This window comes from Pezoporus flaviventris, unplaced genomic scaffold, assembly GCF_033815535.1.
Source record: "Pezoporus flaviventris isolate CSIRO_AGI_PZ_B2104156 unplaced genomic scaffold, CSIRO_AGI_Pfla_v1 ptg000002l, whole genome shotgun sequence".
Taxonomy (NCBI): domain Eukaryota; kingdom Metazoa; phylum Chordata; class Aves; order Psittaciformes; family Psittacidae; genus Pezoporus; species Pezoporus flaviventris.
In genome coordinates this window covers 2,802,736-2,820,466 of record NW_026892550.1, presented here as the reverse complement: position 1 = coordinate 2,820,466, position 17,731 = coordinate 2,802,736, and the positions used below count along the sequence as shown (strand labels likewise).

General features: G+C 51.6%; 1 protein-coding gene across 1 annotated transcript; it reads left to right on the top strand.

Annotated features, from left to right (window-relative positions):
• The first annotated feature begins 1,485 nt into the window (after window positions 1–1,485).
• On the top strand, window positions 1,486–10,836 carry LOC133275973 (uncharacterized). The gene is made up of 2 exons (XM_061466332.1): window positions 1,486–1,639; window positions 7,364–10,836. Exon 2 carries the CDS (start codon window positions 7,374–7,376, stop codon window positions 9,990–9,992), a length of 2,619 nt encoding a protein of 872 aa, XP_061322316.1. The 5' UTR covers window positions 1,486–1,639; window positions 7,364–7,373; the 3' UTR covers window positions 9,993–10,836.
• The last annotated feature ends 6,895 nt before the right edge of the window (window positions 10,837–17,731 follow it).

The window sequence follows — 17,731 nt, the reverse complement described above, 5'->3', positions numbered from 1 at the left end:
AAAACCTGCTGTCGGTTGAACTGATTTGTTAGCACAAACAAGGCTTGTTGGTGACCTTGCTAAGGTGCAGCGGCTCCAAATCAGGAGTGTTTGGCCCATGGCTGGTCCAAGGGGGGGGGTGGTGGTGGGGAATCGATGAATTTTGGTGTATTTGAGTTATTTGGATGCACAATTTCTATGGGGGATTTATTCTTTTCATGAAATGAAAGACAATGACCGCAGACCCCAGCCCAGCCACCTCCCTGCCCCATCTCGGTACTTGCCCTATGGCCCATCCCAGGGGAAAACAGCCCCTCTCCTTTATCTCAGCCTGCATCCAGTGCACTAATCCTAATTCCCTGTGCTTCATTACAGTTTTGGCTCTTTCTTGTCTCCCCTATGATGGGTTTCTTACAGCAAAGTGTTTGGTTTTGGGGGGCTGGAGCAAAGCACTGGGGTAGAACAAAGAGGTCTACAGACAAGAAGCAGGACCTGGCTGGAGCTTCATCTCTGTTGCAGCAGGGGTAATTGCAGCTGTAAATGCCAGGCTGGAGAAACAGCTCCCAACAAATAAAGGAAAATCCAGTCCCCCTCTGCTATTGGGGATTGGGAAAGGCTGCTCAGCCTCAAGCCTGGTCCAACACAGCCAGTACTGCAGTAACTGGCTATAAGGGCCCTTTGGGGATAACAGGATGCTGGGTGGAAACGCCTCAGGACTCAACAAGCCACATTTTCAACATGATTTATTCCAGCAAAAGATGCAGCTTCTGCAGCATTTCATTAGGGGGAAAAGCAGTGACGAAAACAAAGCATTTCAGTGGGTTAGTGCAATGGCAGGTAGAACAATCAAGTGGGTCAAGTTCTCTGTTCTAAACTGCTCTAAGATGTGGTTTGTAGGGTGAGGCTGGGGGCTCCGGCTGCCTTCTGCAGGTGCAGATTTACAGCTGTGATTCAGCTGATGCAACAGCACAATTGAGGCCCCGGACACATCGTGGGGTACCCCCAAGGCACACACCAGCGTGTGGAGAGCCCGTCTGCGGCGTGGAAAATGCTGCTTTTGAACTCCATGCGCCTGCATGGATCTAAATGAGGAATTGTGTGAATTTCCTGCCATTTCCTCTCCCCCCCTGTGCTTGGGGTGGGAGGTTTAGGGGGAACAGTGTGTGTTACAGATGTCAGATGTGAGCCCCAAGTGTGATCTCCCCCCAAACCCCAGGTGCTAATGGGGTGCACAGCAAGTGGGGGGGCACTGGGGGGAATGGGGAGGATGGATGCTAAGCGGACAAGCTCCAGCTCTCCCTCTTGAGGGCATTTGGTGCAAGCAGAAGTGAGCATAAGCGAGCGTGACTAATCCTGGCCCCCCCAAAACAGATAAGGGGCAGCGCACCTGCTTTCCTAATCAGTGCCGAAAAAGGGTAAAGAAAAACAAGGATAGTGTCCTTGGGAAGACAGGGGGAGAGATGAAACATGTGCAGGAGGGAGACCCGCCATAGAAGTAAACAGGGGCATTATCAGCCCCCAAAACCGACCTGCCATGGCTATAAAAACCAGCAGGCTGAGACCCTGCAACCACCTTAACCTTAAAGGTGCTTCAACCGACCGGAACTCTGCCTCGTCTCTCTCCAGATCCCCAGGACTGCCAGGATCCATCCAAGGATTGGTGAGATCTTATTATTGGGGTCCTATACACCTCTGCTCCCTTTCACCCCTTCCCACATCCCCTCCCCTTCCCCTCCCGGGGACCGCGGTGGGTCACGGTGGCCACCGCCATTCGTCCCTACCTTCCCTTTCCCTTGCTACCAGGTTCTGCATCCCCTCCTTTCTTTTGGGTGGCTTTTGGGTGGCTTTTGCGTGGCTTTTGGGTGGCTTTTTGGGTGGCTTTTGGGTTGTGGAGCTGCAGCTTTCCTCTGCGGGTGGGTTGGTGGTGTTTGTTAGGGTAGTTTCGCCCTGAGAAGGAGCCGTCTCACATCTTGTCCCCATCACTATGATGACCGATATCGTTAGCAATTGGAAGCTGGAGCAGTTTGTGCTCCAGAAGTGTCTCCCTCCGGTTTGGTCCCCAGGGTCCTTCCAGGGCCCGGAGGCGTACCAGCAGCTCTGCCAGCAATGGGAGAGCTGGTCGGAGGAGTCCAAAAAGCCCAAACCCACAAACAAATGCAAGAAGCGAGCGGCTCTGCAGGGGCTGTTGATGGTGGGCAGGGAGTTGTCGAAGTTGCTGAAGGAGGCTCTCGAGAACGTGCAGACTTTGGAGCAGGCTAAGGGCGAGCTCAAAGTGCAGGTGGACAACCTGCGTGCGGAGGTGCAGGGTCTGTGCGGGGACTCCCTGCGGAGCGCGGTGGAGATCACCCGGCTGGAGAGCAAGCTGGGCTATGAGAAGCTGAAAACGGAGGAGCTGGAGAAGGAGGTTGGCAAATGGATAGGGGAGACCCACGATGCGCAGAGCGCGGTGCGGGCGGTCCTGCAGGATGTCCAGCGGGACCGCGGCACCGGTCCCGATCACAAAGTGTGCCATGCCAAGATCCAGGAGCTGCAGGCGGAGCTGGGGGTGTCGAGGGGTATCGTGGCTGCCATCCAAGGCAAGAGGGGCCGGTTCGGGAATAGCCAGGGAGAGGACTCCCTGGACCCGCACCCTCCCCACTATGACTATGAGGATGATGTGTGGGGTGCCAACGGCCCCACCAGGCCGTCCCCTTATGCTCCTTTGCGGGAGGAGATGTGTCAGATGCAAGGAGGGGAGGTGGAGGCTTCCAAACCTAAAAAGAGCCCCCCCGATGAGCCTGCCAGCCATGGGCCTCTGCAGGCCATAGACACCAACAGGGCTGTGCTGTGGTTCACCCCTGAGCAGCTCAAGACAGTGGGGAAGATGCTGGGGCCATTGACAAAGGAGACAGCGGTCAACTGGCTGTCCAGGGCCCAGCGGCTGCCCCGGTGCCAGAGTGGCAACTTAGTGAGTGACCTGATAGACGTGGTGAGGAAGTGCATGAAACCGGATGATTTTGCTGCGCTGCCGGGGGATGTGCAGATGGGGAACGTCCAGGACATCGGGGATGTCCAGTTGGCCGTGCTCAAGGTGTTCTTCCCAGAGATTAACCCCTTAGTGCTGTTCCACCAGGAGAAGCAAAGCCCCGAGGAGCGGCCCGATGCTTATGTTAACCGTAAAAAGATGCTCTATCAGATGGCTGGGCTGCCCGGGTCGAAGGAGTCCCCCATTGATTTTGACAGGCCTGAGTTCAAGGAGCCGTTGGTGGTGGGTTTGACCCCCCCACTGCGGGTGATTGCTGGGGGGGATGCAGCTAGAAAGCCATTGTTGGAGCTGGAGCAGATCCTGACCCAGAACTTTGAGCTGCAGAAGCAGGCGTTCCCAGGGTACATGCCGGGGGGGAAGAAAGGGAAAACCTCAGCCATGCCCTACCAAAACGCAGGGATGAGAAAAATGCAAGGGGACAACCGGAAAGATCCCGATGGCAAAGGCGGTCCAGGGAAGGAGAACCAGCAAGGGCTGAGGTTCCAGAAGTCCAACCCTTGGCGCGCCGAGCTGCGGAAGCGCTTGATAAAGTATGAGAAGCAGGAGGACATCGATGGCTTGCCGGATGCGGAGCTCTTCCGTAAACTGGCCCTGCACGAGGCCAAAAAGCACAGCAGCTCCCACCCCATCGACCCGGGGTCTAAGGCTCAGCAATAGGGCTGCCAGGCACCCGCATCGCCCCTCTTTGTGGCACCGATTAAGACCGACGCGTGGGGGCGCCTGATAGTTGATATAACTATTGGAGGAGGGGTGCTTGGACAAGTGATGAGAATTGATACTGGTGCCACTTATTCCATTTTGAATCTGGCCCCTGGCGAAGCCAGGACCTTCCAAACTTGTGAAATTATTGAACTGATAGGGCCCAATGGCCAAAAATCCTCAGTGGCCTTCACGGGGCCCGTGCCCTTTGAAATTGGCACTGCCAAAGGGTCTGAGAGATTTGGGAAAATGGAAATGAAAGGGGAAAAAACGGGTGTTTTGGCCATCTCCACCCTGACAAAGATGGGGGTGATGGTGGACTTGGCAAACCAAGCGCTGTTGCATTGCCCCCAGAGCGATGTGCCCGTCATCCCGGCGAGCCATAGGGTGATGTCAGTGAAAGCCCCTGAGCTCCTGGTGCACCCTGAGTGGGAACCCAGGGTGAAACGGGTCACGGAGCAGTTTCCCCGGGTCTGGGCAAGGAGCAAGCTGGATTGTGGGCACATTGATGCTGTTGTAGCAGTGAAAGGGCCGGATCCCCCTCCTCAGCCGCAGCCCTGGTACCCGGCTGAGGCTGAGGCCAGCCTGTGGGGCACAGTCAAAACCTTGCTGGAGCAGGGGGTGTTGGTGGAGCTGCAGAGCACCAGCAATGCCCCAGTGTGGCCCTTGAGGAAAGCTGATGGGAAAACATGGAAGCTGACAGTCAACTTCAGTGCCCTGCACTGTGTCACCCCACTGCACACCTCCACAGGGGCCAAGTACCCTGGCATCATGTCAGCCATCTCCCGGGGATCCGAGTGGTTCTCAGTGCTCAGCCTCACCAGCCCATCCTTTGCCATCCCCCTGCATCCTGAATGCTGGCATAAGTTTGCCTTCACCATCCGAGGACGGCAATTTGCCTTCACCAGGGTGCCCCCGGGCTTCCAGAACACCTCTGCCATCTGCCACACACACGTGGTGAGGATGTGGGAGAAGCTCAGCCATCGGGACAGCGTGATGTCCTGTGCTGGTGACATCCTCATCCATACCCGGACAAAGGAGGAGAACCTGGAGGTGCTGGCGGAGGTGCTGGAGGCTGTGCAGAAGACAGGCTTCAAGATCAGCCCCATGAAAGCCCAGCTATGCTGGAAGGAGGTTTCCTACCTGGGGGTGACCCTAGGGGAGGAAGGCCGCTCGCTGGAGAAGCAGAGGGTCCAGCTAATACAGAAGGTGCCGGCGCCAGCCGATGCCACCACCCTGAGGTCCTTCCTGGCTCTCCTAAGGTTCTGCAGGGAGTTTGTTGAGGGTTATGCAGAGAAAGCTGCCCCCCTTTGCCACCTCCTGAAGAAGGACACCCCCTGGGAATGGGGGCCAGAGCAGGATGAGGCGGTGAAGTCCTTAAAGGAGAGCGTGGCACAAGCCCCTGTGCTGGTGCGTCCCCACGGGGACAGACCCTATGTCCTACAGCTGGCCAGCACGGGGAGAGGGCTGCAGGCTACCTTGGGCCAGCAGCAAGGTGCCCATCTCCTCCCTGTTGCCCATGCATCGCGCCTGCTGACGCCGGCTGAACAGCAGTTCAGTGAATACGAGAGGGAGGTTTTAACCTTGACCTGGGCTCTGCAGCACTGGGAGTACCTGGTGGGCTCGGCCCCAGTGCTGCTGAGGACCTCCCATGCCCCAGTGAGGTATCTCTTGTCAGAGAAGGGGGACGAGGGTCCCCTGTGCCGCCCCAGAATGGCCAACTGGGCGCTGGCATTGACCGACAAGAGGGTGCCTGGGTACCCTTCGCCCGGTGCCTATAGGGTGGTGATCAGTGGAGAGAGGGATGTGGAGGAACCAGGGGGTTTCCTGCCTGAGCCCAAGCTGCACCGGGCACCCCTGTTTGAGAGCAGCCTCAGCCTGCAGGAGGCCAAGGACAGAGGCTATGTTGTGTGGTTCGTAGATGGGTCCAACTACTACGAGCAAGGGGTGCCCTACACAGGCTACGCTGCGGTCAACCAGGGTACCGGGGAGGTGGTGAAGGGGAAGTGCCTGCCTCACTCCATCCAGGCTGCTGAGCTGGTGGCCGTGACGGCCGCCCTTGAGAACACAGCAGCAGACCAGCTCCTGGCCGTGTTCTCAGACTCGGGATGGATGGTGAGAGCAGCACTCAAGTGGTTGCCGCTCTGGAGGGAGAGGGACATGCAGTCTGCTGACGGCAAGCCTGTCACCTACGCCAAAAAGCTGCTGTACCTCGCGAGGCTGGCGGAGCAGAGAGCGCACCCAACCCAGATCATTAAAGTGAAGGGGCACAAGAAGGGAACAGAGGAGGCCAAGTGGAACAAGGAGGCGGATGCTAAAGCCAAGCAAGGTGCAAAGGAAGGGCTGATGTGGAAGACCAGCAAGCCCATGGAGAATACCTCCATCTTGGTGGCTCCCAGCAGACACTGGGAGAGGGTGGACCTGCCGGGCTTGCAGGCACAAGACCCCAGCGTCCGGGAGTTAGCGCAGGGCAGGGTGTATAAAGGATGCAAGGTGTGGAAGGATGTCTCTGGTCTGGTCCTGGCAAGAAGGGAAGGGGCAGACTTCCCAGTCTGGGTGGTGCCTGAGCTGGTCCGGACAGAGCTGGTGGCTCTGGCTCATGAGCAAGGGCATTTGGGGACAGACAAGACCATGGTGAGGCTGCAGAGCGCTGGGTGGTGGCCTGAGATGAGAGAGGATGTGGAGAGGTACGTCAGCAACTGCTTGACTTGCGCGGCCAACAATCCTGACATCAAAAAGACCAAGGCCCTCCTGGGTCATCAGAGGGTTTCTGGGCCGTGGAGCAAGTTGCAGATGGAGTTTATTGGTCCTTTGCCCCAAACAGCCCAAGGCAATAGGTATTGCTTAGTGATCAGTGATACCTTCACCAACTGGGTGGAAGCATTTCCAGCTCGAAACAACACACCCAGCGCAACCGCTAATATTCTGGTGGAGCACATCTTATCACGCTGGGGAGTTCCAAAGGAGATTGACTCGGACCACGGCCAGCGCTTCATCACAGAAGTCACAAAAGGAGTGTGCCAGGCCCTGGGCATCAAGCAGAAGCTTCACATCACTGGCCATTTCCAGAAGCCTGGCTTGGCAGAAGCACCCAACCAGCCCCTGAAGACAGCGCTGAGGAAGCTGGTGAGCCAAAGGAAAGACTGGGATCAGAAGCTCCCACTGGTCCTGCTGGCCTTACGGGGGACAATGGCATCTCAAGCACCTTCTCCCCAGAAGCTACCTCCTGCAGGAGACCCGAAGCTGTTGGGACACTGGTGGCAAAGAGGGGAGCCACCGGATGAAGTGCAGCCCCGTGTGCTGATGGACAAGTGGGTGCAGGACATACTGAGGACCCTGTTGGCTATGTACCACCAGCTTGCCCCAGGCCAGGACACCAACATCCCCAAGATGGATAAGCAGCTGGGAGCGCTGCTGCGCCCCATGGAGTGGAACACAGGGGACCTGGTAATGTATCGGGAGGTTAGAGAGAAGAACCAGGTGCTGGAACCCCAGTGGATGGGGCCCATTAGGGTGGTGAACAAGGCCAGCCCCTCCATGTACCAGGTAGAAATCAGAAAGGGGGCAAAAAGGCAGGAAAAGTGGTTCCATTCTTCACAATTAAAAGCATGGAAGGGAAACTAACGGGGCTGGAGAGCCCGTCTTGTTTATGTTTTGCAGATAAAGGAAAATGGAAGGCGATTGTGACCAGCGGGAAGGGCGAGCTTCGTGGCGTCACCAACCCTGTTTGCGCTATGGGGAAAATGCTTTCAGATTTGTGGTTGCAGGATTTGCTTTGCTCTCTGGTATGTGCATAGCCCTGAGCACTCAATGTGCCCAACCAACCCATCAGCACCCCAGGCAAAAAGTCAGTCGTTCCCACTTAGAAAGGCATCTCGACACATGGGTCCAGCACAGGGTTAGGAGGTACACAAAAACTGAGACTGATTGGCCCTGGTCTCAAGCTCACATAAAATACACAGGAAGCATGGGGTTAAATTCTAACAAAGGCTTAAATCTGTCAACGGTGGTGATGCACGGGTCGGAGGTGTACTTGGAAAATGAATGGAGCTGGGATAGCACAAACAGACTTCCACAGCTGCTGGGGACGGTGGGACAACACATAAAGGTAGGCTGCAGGGTTATCAATGGATCCACTCACCAGCGAGTAAGTCAGATCTCCGTAACCGAAGTAAAAACTAAGAAGAATCAGAAAAAGAGCTGTGCTGCAGAAAAATGGGACTGCTGGTGCAATTTTACTTTGGTCCAGCCAGTCTTTGTGGTCTGCCTCTGGGCACAAAACAGCGTGGGGCTGTCCTTTAAATTCCAGATTAGCACCACGACACACTCCTTTGCTGCCGTCAAGATCTCCAAGTGCCATTTCTTGGCCTGGCACGCAGCCCCATACGCTGAAGTTGGCAACCAGGTAAAATTGGAAATTGAATATTCCCAAGAAAGTGTAACTGACCCAATGCAAACTGATGGCACCATCATGACCATCACTGCCCCTCATGGCCGCGAGTGGGTCATGCCAGTAAAATGCCTCCGTGAGACCAAAACGCTTAATAGATCTGAATTAGGTGCAGAAGCTTCATGGTATAATCAGGATTATGGAAACTGTCCACACCTGGTCATAAACCTCCAGGTATGGTGTCGAGGAAGCCTAAGCATAGACATGTCCTCTGAGCTTGGAGGGAAGTGGTGGATAGGAGGTCCTGATGGATTTAAGAAGGAGTTTACCATCATTGCTGTCTTACGCCCCTTCATTTCCAAAATAGGCCCTTACGTAGTCAAGCAAAATCACATCCAAGAGCTGTTGACGGGGCCTGTCCGATCACTGAAGAAGGTGGTGTTGTCCCTGTCCACCGTTAACATTTCATCTGTCAGACCTCACTGTGCCCCCTTCCTCTCCACGCTCCACACAGGCTGGCTGGCATGGCTCCACAGCCGCTCCATCCAGGGCACCCGGGCCAGGAGAGACCTGCTGGCCACAGCACTGGGAGGAGGAGCTGCTGGGATGGGGGTCCTCAACACTATGAACGTTGAGGTTTTGACCAACAAGCTGGAGGCTGTCACCTCGGGCGTGCAGGGGCTCCTCAACCCCTTGAATTCATCCCTGGCCAGCCTTGGGATGGGGCAGTGGCTCGTGTCAGAGGTGCTGCCTACCTGGGAACAAATAAACGAGAAAGACCACCAGATGCTGTTGCGAGCGTTGGGCATCGAACAAAATAACATCTCTCTTGCTCTTAGCTGCATCCAGGCCCAGATGTGGGTGCAGAGTGTCGTTGCAGGTATCCTGAGAGATGGGGACAACGGTATCCTCCCCACCGAGATCCGAAAGATCGTGTGGGATGCAGCCACAGAAAAGGAGCGGAAGCTCCAAGCCTGGTGGAGGCTTGTCAACTTCACCCATGACCAGGTCCTCAATGCAGTCATCACCTACGTCCTCACTGTGACAGAGGCTCGCATCGAAAAGGTCTACCCTGTTGTGGCCCTGGGGGTTAACACAAATGGGTCTGTGGTCTACCCCCTGGACCACCGCATGTGGGCGAGGGTGTCTGATGGGAAATGGCAGTCGGTAGATTTGGAAGCCTGCATTTTCGAAAGGGGGCTGGGATTCATATGTGAAGATGATGCCCTTAAAGCAAGTGACGTTTGCTTTGACACCAGAGAGGGGGTGTGCCACTTTGAGATCAATCCCCAGAGCAGCAATAAGACCGTGTTGGTGTACGTAGGGAAAGGGTGCGTGTGCTTCAGAACAATGTGTAAATACGTGCAGATCAATGAAGTCTATAACCAGAGCGTGTTTAACAACTCAAATATGTGTGCTTGCAATGTAGCTGTTATTAGAGGCTGTGATTTTGTGTATAAGCCACCTGTATTCACTAGCCAGTTGCTAATAAGAAACTACACCTTGTATCGTAGTATAACCCCAACCCCTATCGGTATGGATTTGTCACTTGTAAAAGAGATGTTAGAGCATGCAAATTTACAGCAGCTGCTAGAAGATGCTAAGGCAGAAGCTAGAAAGATCCTAATAACTGTACATCACGATGGTAATGTTATAAAGCAGGTAATGGAACGAATAAAGAGGGTGGGAGAACATCATTGGTGGGAAATTTTCTTTGGCTGGTCCCCCACTGCCACCAGCATCTTCAATGCGCTGCTGCACCCTGTAGTAGTTATCCTGCTAATGCAAATCTGTGTGTGCTTTGCCATGGTAGTGACTTGTTACTGGATGAGGCAGGTGAAACTCTGCATTGACAAAGAGGTGCAAGGACTGAGGTTGGCCAAACGCCTCCTGCCATAGTCAAGGGCAAGACTGGGTTGGCCTCTGTGTTTGCCACCAAGAAGAACCTTTAGCTCCGCTGTTGGCTGCAACCCAGTAGGCGTTGAGCGGTGGGGACACATGCCATGCCAGACCTTGATGTGAGGGATGGCCTCCTCTGGTATAAGAGGGCCATCCAGGAGGGAAGGGCAGGCCAAGCAGCTTGTGGTTGGCGTGAATCACAGAATGGTAGAGGTTGGAGGGGACCTCTTGAGATGATCAAGTCCAATCCCTCTGCTCAAGCAGGGCCACCTAAACCAGACTGCCCAGGCTGTATCCAGCTGGGTTTTGACTGTCTCCACATATAGAGACTCCACAACCTCTCTGGGCAACCTGCACCAGTGTTTCATCAACCTCACAGTAAAAAAGCAAAAGTTAGCATAAGTAACTATTATAAGTAATAATAGTAATAAGTAACTATTGTGTTTGAACCTCCCATCCTCACATGCTAATGTCAAGATGCTGCTCTTGTGTGATATAAGACTCCTTAAGCAGAAAAGGAGAAAAGGAAAGCCAAGGACTGTGTCTTTGGAAGTGAAGAGAAGGGAACATCATGCTAGAGCCTGGAAACCACTCACTGAAGATGGCAGTGGTGTTACCAGCCTCAAAGACTTGGAAAGATGATAAAAGATGAGCAGAATGTAATCACCTTGGACTTAAAGGAGCTGAATCCACATGGACCTTTGCAGCATCTATCTCCAGGTTCCCAAGACTCCCAGTGCACCTGGCCAGTGCATTGGTGAGATCTTGTTTTTGGAGCCTGGACATCACTGCTTTGTTTTGCTTTGCTTAGTTGTGCACGCACTCAATAAAGTCTATCTGTTAGTGTCTATCTTGCTGCCTGTTCAATCGCCGTCTACCCTGGCTCATACCCTTGGCTACACTGGTAGAGAAATTCTAGTGAAAAGATGTGGTTTTGGGTATTTTTTCCCCCCTTTTTAGGCCCTCACTTGCTTATTGCCTGCAGAATATTCACTGAAACAAAAAGATTCCTGCCTTGGGCTGAAGAGTGTGCACAAACCCACTCCCCTCCTTCATTCTGCCTTTTCCGACCTGGATCACTCCCTGCCACTAAATCCAGAAGGAGCCATAAAATATACAAAGGGGTTCTCAAACAACTTAAAAACATTAAGAATTGCAAAAACTCGATTAAGCACCTCATGGGACTGATCTCAAGGTGCTGCTCTCTCTGAGAATGGGGGCTTTACACAGGCAAAAAGTCCTTTGCAATCCAGGCTGAAATAAGAACATTAAAGAACTGGGCTTAAACCCAGCAGGAACTTCTGGGCTAGCTTGAGAAATGGGTTTAAAACCTCACTTTTCACAATCGCTGGGCTGGGAAGCACAAAGAAACAGCATACTGCTAAGGCATACTTGATTTTAAAGAAAACTTCAATATATGGGTTTGATAAAGACACTTCTCTTTAACAAACACTTTATTACTGAGCTTAGGAGCATGTGAATAAATAAATCACTGTCTAAACCCACAGAAATCTTTTTCCCCTCTCCAAGCACCACGAAAACACCCCCTTCACCCCTGGGATGGAGGCTGAACTCTCCCCCCAACCCTCCCACCCCCCTGGAAAGGGCTGGGACCTGGTCTTTACGCTCTGCTGCTCCCTTCATTTCACCCATCACAAAGCCTCACAGAAAACACCTTCTGGTTAAAGCACCTTTCTTACTCACTAACACCTTACATGTTTCATGAGAATCCCTTTCCTTGTGAATAATCACCCATTTATACAAAGCCTTTACCCCTCTAACCTGTTTTGGAAGCCTGTGGGGAAAAAGGAATCACAGCTAATTCGCATTACCCACTCTTCCATCGCAAACTTGCAGCGGGACAGTGTGACACAGCAGGGATTGTCCTCAGGATGATGCTACAGCCACCTATACAACCTACATTGTCTCCAATCAAATGCAGAAGGAATGTGAGCCTGGTTTTATAGAATCATAGAATGGTTTGGGTTGAAAAGGACCTTAAGATCATCCGGTTCCAGCCCTCTGACATGGGCTAGGCTTGTACTAGATAGTGTTGCTCAGAAAAAGCTCAGACTTTGATTTCCCAGCCCAGACAGGTTAACAGCCTTGTGTTTTCATGGAAACATTCAAAAGAGCTTGGAATTTTGGGGGGTTCTGCCTTTAAAGCCCTGAAGCCTGTCAAGGCTCATTTCATACAGGCCAGGCTGGCTGATTCCTGACTCTCCCAATGCATCATCATTATTTTGACCCATGTCACACTCCAGCATGAACAGGCCCTTTCAGACTCAATGTTTGGACATGGCTCTTTTTTGTCCTCTTTTGCCTTCTCTTCCCTCTTTCCTACCTCTATCCCTTTCCTCCATTGTTAGGGAAGTGCTTCCCATCTTCCTTAACACCAGTTTTCTTGCTAATTGAGCATGACTGTCACTCCAGATCATCCTTCCAGGCCTCCCAGCTTTGAGCAGCATGTTTCAAAGCTCTTCCTTCACCCAGCACCTACAAGGTACCTGCACATTCACAGAGAGGGGATTAACCTGGTTTAGAAACTCTCCATGCTGATGTCCTTTAAACTCGTGCATCTTGTAAGTTCACCAAAGGCACCCTATAAAAGCGAAAGTAATAGCAGGAGGACTGATACCCTGGAGGGATCAATCTCGATGCACCACTGCTGCAGAGCTCCAGTTGTGATCCCTCAGCCTAAAGGTAAGGTGCTTTTAGGTTGAGAACATGTATCTTACTCCTACCAGTCCCATTAGTAGAAGCTGTTCTTTCTGCTCCCCAGGTGTTTTACTCACCCCAGAGCACACAAAGTGATTCACAGAGAAGCTGGATATTAGCCCCAATATTTACAATCTGTAAAGCTGCTGTAGACACAACCCATATAGCAGAGCAATGAGAAGGGAAGAGCACGAAAGCCCTGGGGATGGAGTGATACAATCAGACAGAGATGTAGTGCAGTGTGCTATATCCTGCCTGATCATGATTTATTATGTATGGGCAGGATAGAAAAATGAGTTTTAGGAGGCAGAATATAGAAGAGCATCAGAGCTCAGAGGCAGAATGAGAAAGCTGGTTTGAGAGCTAAACCAACCTCACTGGAGATGTGGGACAGATTCAGGCTTGGGTTGATTCTTTTCTGCTATGTAGAGTCCCAGAGAATTCAGTGATGTGCCAGCACTCAGCATGAAGGGAGATGCTTGATTTATTCCTCAGGAAGGGATCAGATATACATCAGCCTGGCTGAGAATTGCTCATGAATAACTCAGTAGGGAGCTCATTTACTCCTAGGAGTGATGGAATGCCTGATGTTACATCCCACAGAGGGAAATGCAGGGAATTCTCATGTGTTCACTTACTTCTTGAAAAATGAAACACATTAGAAACAATTTCCAGTTTCGAGAGAGATTCATCGTTAGCCTGAGGTTTGGCAAAGCTAACACAAGACTGTGATTAAGTATTAGGCCTTCCATAGCATAGGGCAAATACCCTTATTCCTTCAGCTGCTCTCAGCAGTTTTACCAGTGGGTGAGAGTCACAGGTACCTGGAAAGGGACATAAAGTTACTTGGAATAGTGCAGGTTAGAAGATAAGGAGAAAAACCTCAATATGAGGGTGCTGAGGCGCTGGCACAGGGTGCCCAGAGAAGCTGTGGCTGCCCCATCCCTGGCAGTGTTCAAGGCCAGGTTGGAAACAGGGGCTTGGAGAAAGCTGCTCTAGTGAAAGTTGTCCCTGCCCATGGCAGGGGTTGGAACTGGATGAGCTTTAAGGTCCCTTCCAACCCAAACCAGCTTGGGATTCTATGATTTTATAACACCAGCTTAGGGGCGTTGTCTCAACCTCTTTTTCCCCACCAACTGGTGCTTCTTGCTGCTTTGAGCATGGTGTGGAAAGATGAAAGGCAGGCTGTGCACCGGTGCACAGTGAGACCCCTGTTCACAGCTGCACCACAGGCAGCACCGGCTCTGCTCGGGCTGGGTGACAAAACACCCTGACCGCAGGCGCAGCACCAGGTTCAGCACAGCAGCACTGCTAAGTGAGCATGGGTGCTGTGTGCGGGCTCATTGCTTCGTTTGCTGAGCTAGAAAAAAGAAGAATAAAACATGAGACGTAAACACACCAGAAGGCAGGAGCTGAGCGGCATCAGCTTCTCTGTCAGATTTGAGAGGGGTTTCCTTTAATCATAGAATCATCATGGAATGGTTTGGGTTGGAAGGGACGTCAAAACTCATCCAGTTACAATCCCCTGCCACGGGCAGGGACACCTTCCACTAGAGCAGCTTGCTCCAAGCCCCTGTGTCCAACCTGCCCTTGAACACTGCCAGGGATGGGGCAGCCACAGCTTCTCTGGGCACCCTGTGCCAGCGCCTCAGCACCCTCACAGGGAAGAGCTTCTGCCTAAGAGCTCATCTCAGTCTCCCTTCTGGCAGGTTAAAGCCATTCTCCTTGTCCTGTCCCTACAGGCCTTTGTCCAAAGCCCCTCTCCAGGCTTCCTGTAGCCCCTTTAGGCACTGGAGCTGCTCTGAGGTCTCCCCTTCAGGAGCCTTCTCTTCTCGAGGCTGAACCAGCCCAGCTCTCTCAGCCTGGCTCCATAGGAGAGATGCCACAAAGCTCCTTCCATACAATCCTCTCATTTTGAGGGTACTTCTAAGGAACCTCAGTGCATGCACAGATGTTGCTGCTGAAGGGAAACCCACCTGAGCTGAGTGCATCCTGAACGGTGCCTTAATCTGCACTTGCTTAAAGCTACAGTATCAAAGCATCTCCTTTCCTCTGTGAAATGGTCAAAAGAGCCAACCCTTGCATGCTGCTGGGAGGTCTCACATCTCAGTGGTCACACACCACCTCCCCTGGGTGACTCACAGCCAGAGTCACAACCAGCTGCTTCATGTTGCAGCAACATGGGAGTGCAAAGCAAGCCAGGAAGCATTAGTGGGGTGAAGCTGAGCAAAGCAGAGTGATCTATTTTTAAGCACGAGAGATGGATTCAGAAAGGCTGAAGGCAGGTAGGGAAGAACTGAGCTGGTGCAAAGAACTCACACAGCTTCTCCCATAGTGCTCTTGAGGCACAGACTTCAGTTACACATGAACTGAAATAAATATAGAAATACAGACTTCAGATTTCTGATTAACACTCTGAGAAGGATCTGTACATATACACCATGGTACATTGATGTGTTATGTACTGCTGACGTATCACTGATGCGAGGGAGTGAAGAGAAATAGAAATCATCATTTCTGCTGACTACAACAGGGAAGGTTTTGCTACTGTGGCTCAGAAATAGCATCAGTAGAGACTGATATAATGCAATTCCAAAAGAAACATTTAGAGGGAAGAAGTTTAGCTATGAGCAAGAGGTATCACAGCCAGTATGCTTCTCACACAGCACAGTGGTATCAGTAACTGTGATTCAGCCTGTGGAGCTGAATTTATAAAGCAGATGGTTTGGAAGCACTTAGCTTTGGGGAAAACAGCTTTATTTCAGCTGTTTGTTAGGTGAGTGCTCAGGACACTGCTGTGAAAAGTTTCATTGTGAGTTGTAGGAAATCCTATTTCATTTTAAAGGTTTCTTTCAAATCTCCCCTCCATCCCACACAGATTTCCACTTTTCCCCATAGCCTTTGGAGAAAACCCCCCAAAATACAATGTCCCATTTATTCCACATTCCCCCTGCTGAGAATCTGGGTTTATTTAAGATTCTCATACCTCAAGTACAGAAACAGCAAGGACCTGAGCTGTCAGTGCAAGAGGAAAAGCTCTGGGAGCTGAGGGTCTGTGATTTTGCCTGGTGTTTGTTGAGCATCAATCCTATGATGAAGCTCGACTGTGAGACAAGTGGTCCTCACCATGTTATGCAATGCAGGCTTCTGCAGGCACTCAGGACTCCTGGAGGTGTCAGTCACTTGTGGAAATCGGGATTTATGCCAAATTCTTCCATTCCAAGCAGGAGCGATTGCCAGGAGCAGAGCCAAGCAGGCAGTGTGCTGCAGCACTCTGAAATCAAATCAGAGGTTCCTTAAAGTTAATAGGGATCAATGCCTAACCCTTTGCCAGAAATAACTGGCTGAAATAGCACTTCATTGCTCTCAACTGTAAATTAAGCTTTTTGAAATAAAGGACATGAACTTATCTGGGGATGAGGATCACTGCTGGTCTTTTCCCAAAGCTTTCCCACAGATTTATGGCTCTGTACTTATTTATGGTTTCCTATTTATTAGTTTTTTGTGACCAGGATAGGAAACAGATACAGATGGAAAGCCACCAGCACATCTGACAAGGCTGTAACCTCCTCCCTCAGCTCATTTCCACCAGCATATGTGAAGGGCCAGCAGCTATAACATGTGAAGGTTAAAAAGCTGCAGATGAGATGGAAGAGCTCAGCTGCACCACCATGTTCCTGGCAAGATGTGAATCACCAGAGAAGCTGGTGGAAAGGCTGGAAAGAGAATCCAAACCTCCCAGTCCTCACCCTGGTGCTTTCATCTTGGTGTTCTGGTTATTAAATACAACCATTAAGCACCCTGTCAGCTTCCGTGTTGGATGGCAGTGCTGGCCAAGAGCTGAAATACCTTGATTTAATTAAACTGTAATAACAACTACTTCAAACAACTGCTTTACACTGAGCTCTGATTCCACAGGTATGTGGCAAATTTGAGATGCAGCTCAAGGCATTGCACTCAGGTGATTTTCACTGATTTCAGCCTCTTGGTCTCTACAGAAATAGGCTTGGACAAGTTACCAGGGTAGACACGAGAAGGAGATGCATCAGAAGGAGCATGACCAGCAGGTCAAAGGAGGTGATCCTGCCCCTCTACTCTGCTCTCGTGAGACCTCACTTGGAGCACTGTGTACAGTTCCGGTGTCCTCAGCATAAAAAGGACATGGAACTGTTGGAACAAGTCCAGAGGAGGCCACGAGGATGATCAGGGGACTGGAGCACCTCCCGTATGAAGACAGGCTGAGGAAGTTGGGGCTGTTCAGCCTGGAGAAGAGAAGGCTGTGTGGAGACCTCATAGCAGCCTTCCAGTATCTGAAGGGGGCTACAAGGATGCTGGAGGGGGGGGGGGAAACGACTCTTCATCAGGGATGGTAGTGACAGGACAAGGGGGAAACTGGTAGCAGAAGTCAGCTTCAGTTCTATGATTCCGTGATTCAGGGGCACAGCATGGGCAGGGCAAATCTCCAGAGTCACCTTTTGCACCATTTACAGATAAAAAAGAGGCATTAGAAGAATGAAGTACCTGATCCAGGTGACCTGGTGAAGCAGGGACAGACAAACTTGAAATGCAGAAGCCTTCATTTAAGCTCAGCAGTTGTAACAGCAGTTTAGCCGCAATCAAACCTTTAACAGCAGTTTTAACCTTGGTTTTGTGCCCTGCTGCATGTACACAGCTTTAACTTGCCTTTGTCATATACAGCTGTTCTTTCATAAAGCCAAGCAGCACACAGGTTTACTGGAAGAGGAGACACATCACATTTAGCGTTTCACAGAGGAATCTTTATACCTGCATAGAACCCCATTGACTCCAGGCAGATCTGCAAGTCTTTCTGCTCAGAAAGATCTGTGGCTGAATTTGTTTCCCCAGTCAGAATTGTAATGCTTTGGCAGTTTTACTGGGAGGAACAGATGAGCAGAATTAGCTTTATTACAGTCAGTGTGGATCCCTTTGCTAGTGAGGAATGGAAAAAGATACATTTACGCTAAAGGGTAAGTAACATCATTAATGTCTGTGCCTAGCAT

Bases quoted from the DNA above. Each gene is read 5' to 3' on its own strand.
- LOC133275973 (XM_061466332.1), top strand. From the start codon at position 7,374: ATGGAAGGCGATTGTGACCAGCGGGAAGGGCGAGCTTCGTGGCGTCAC.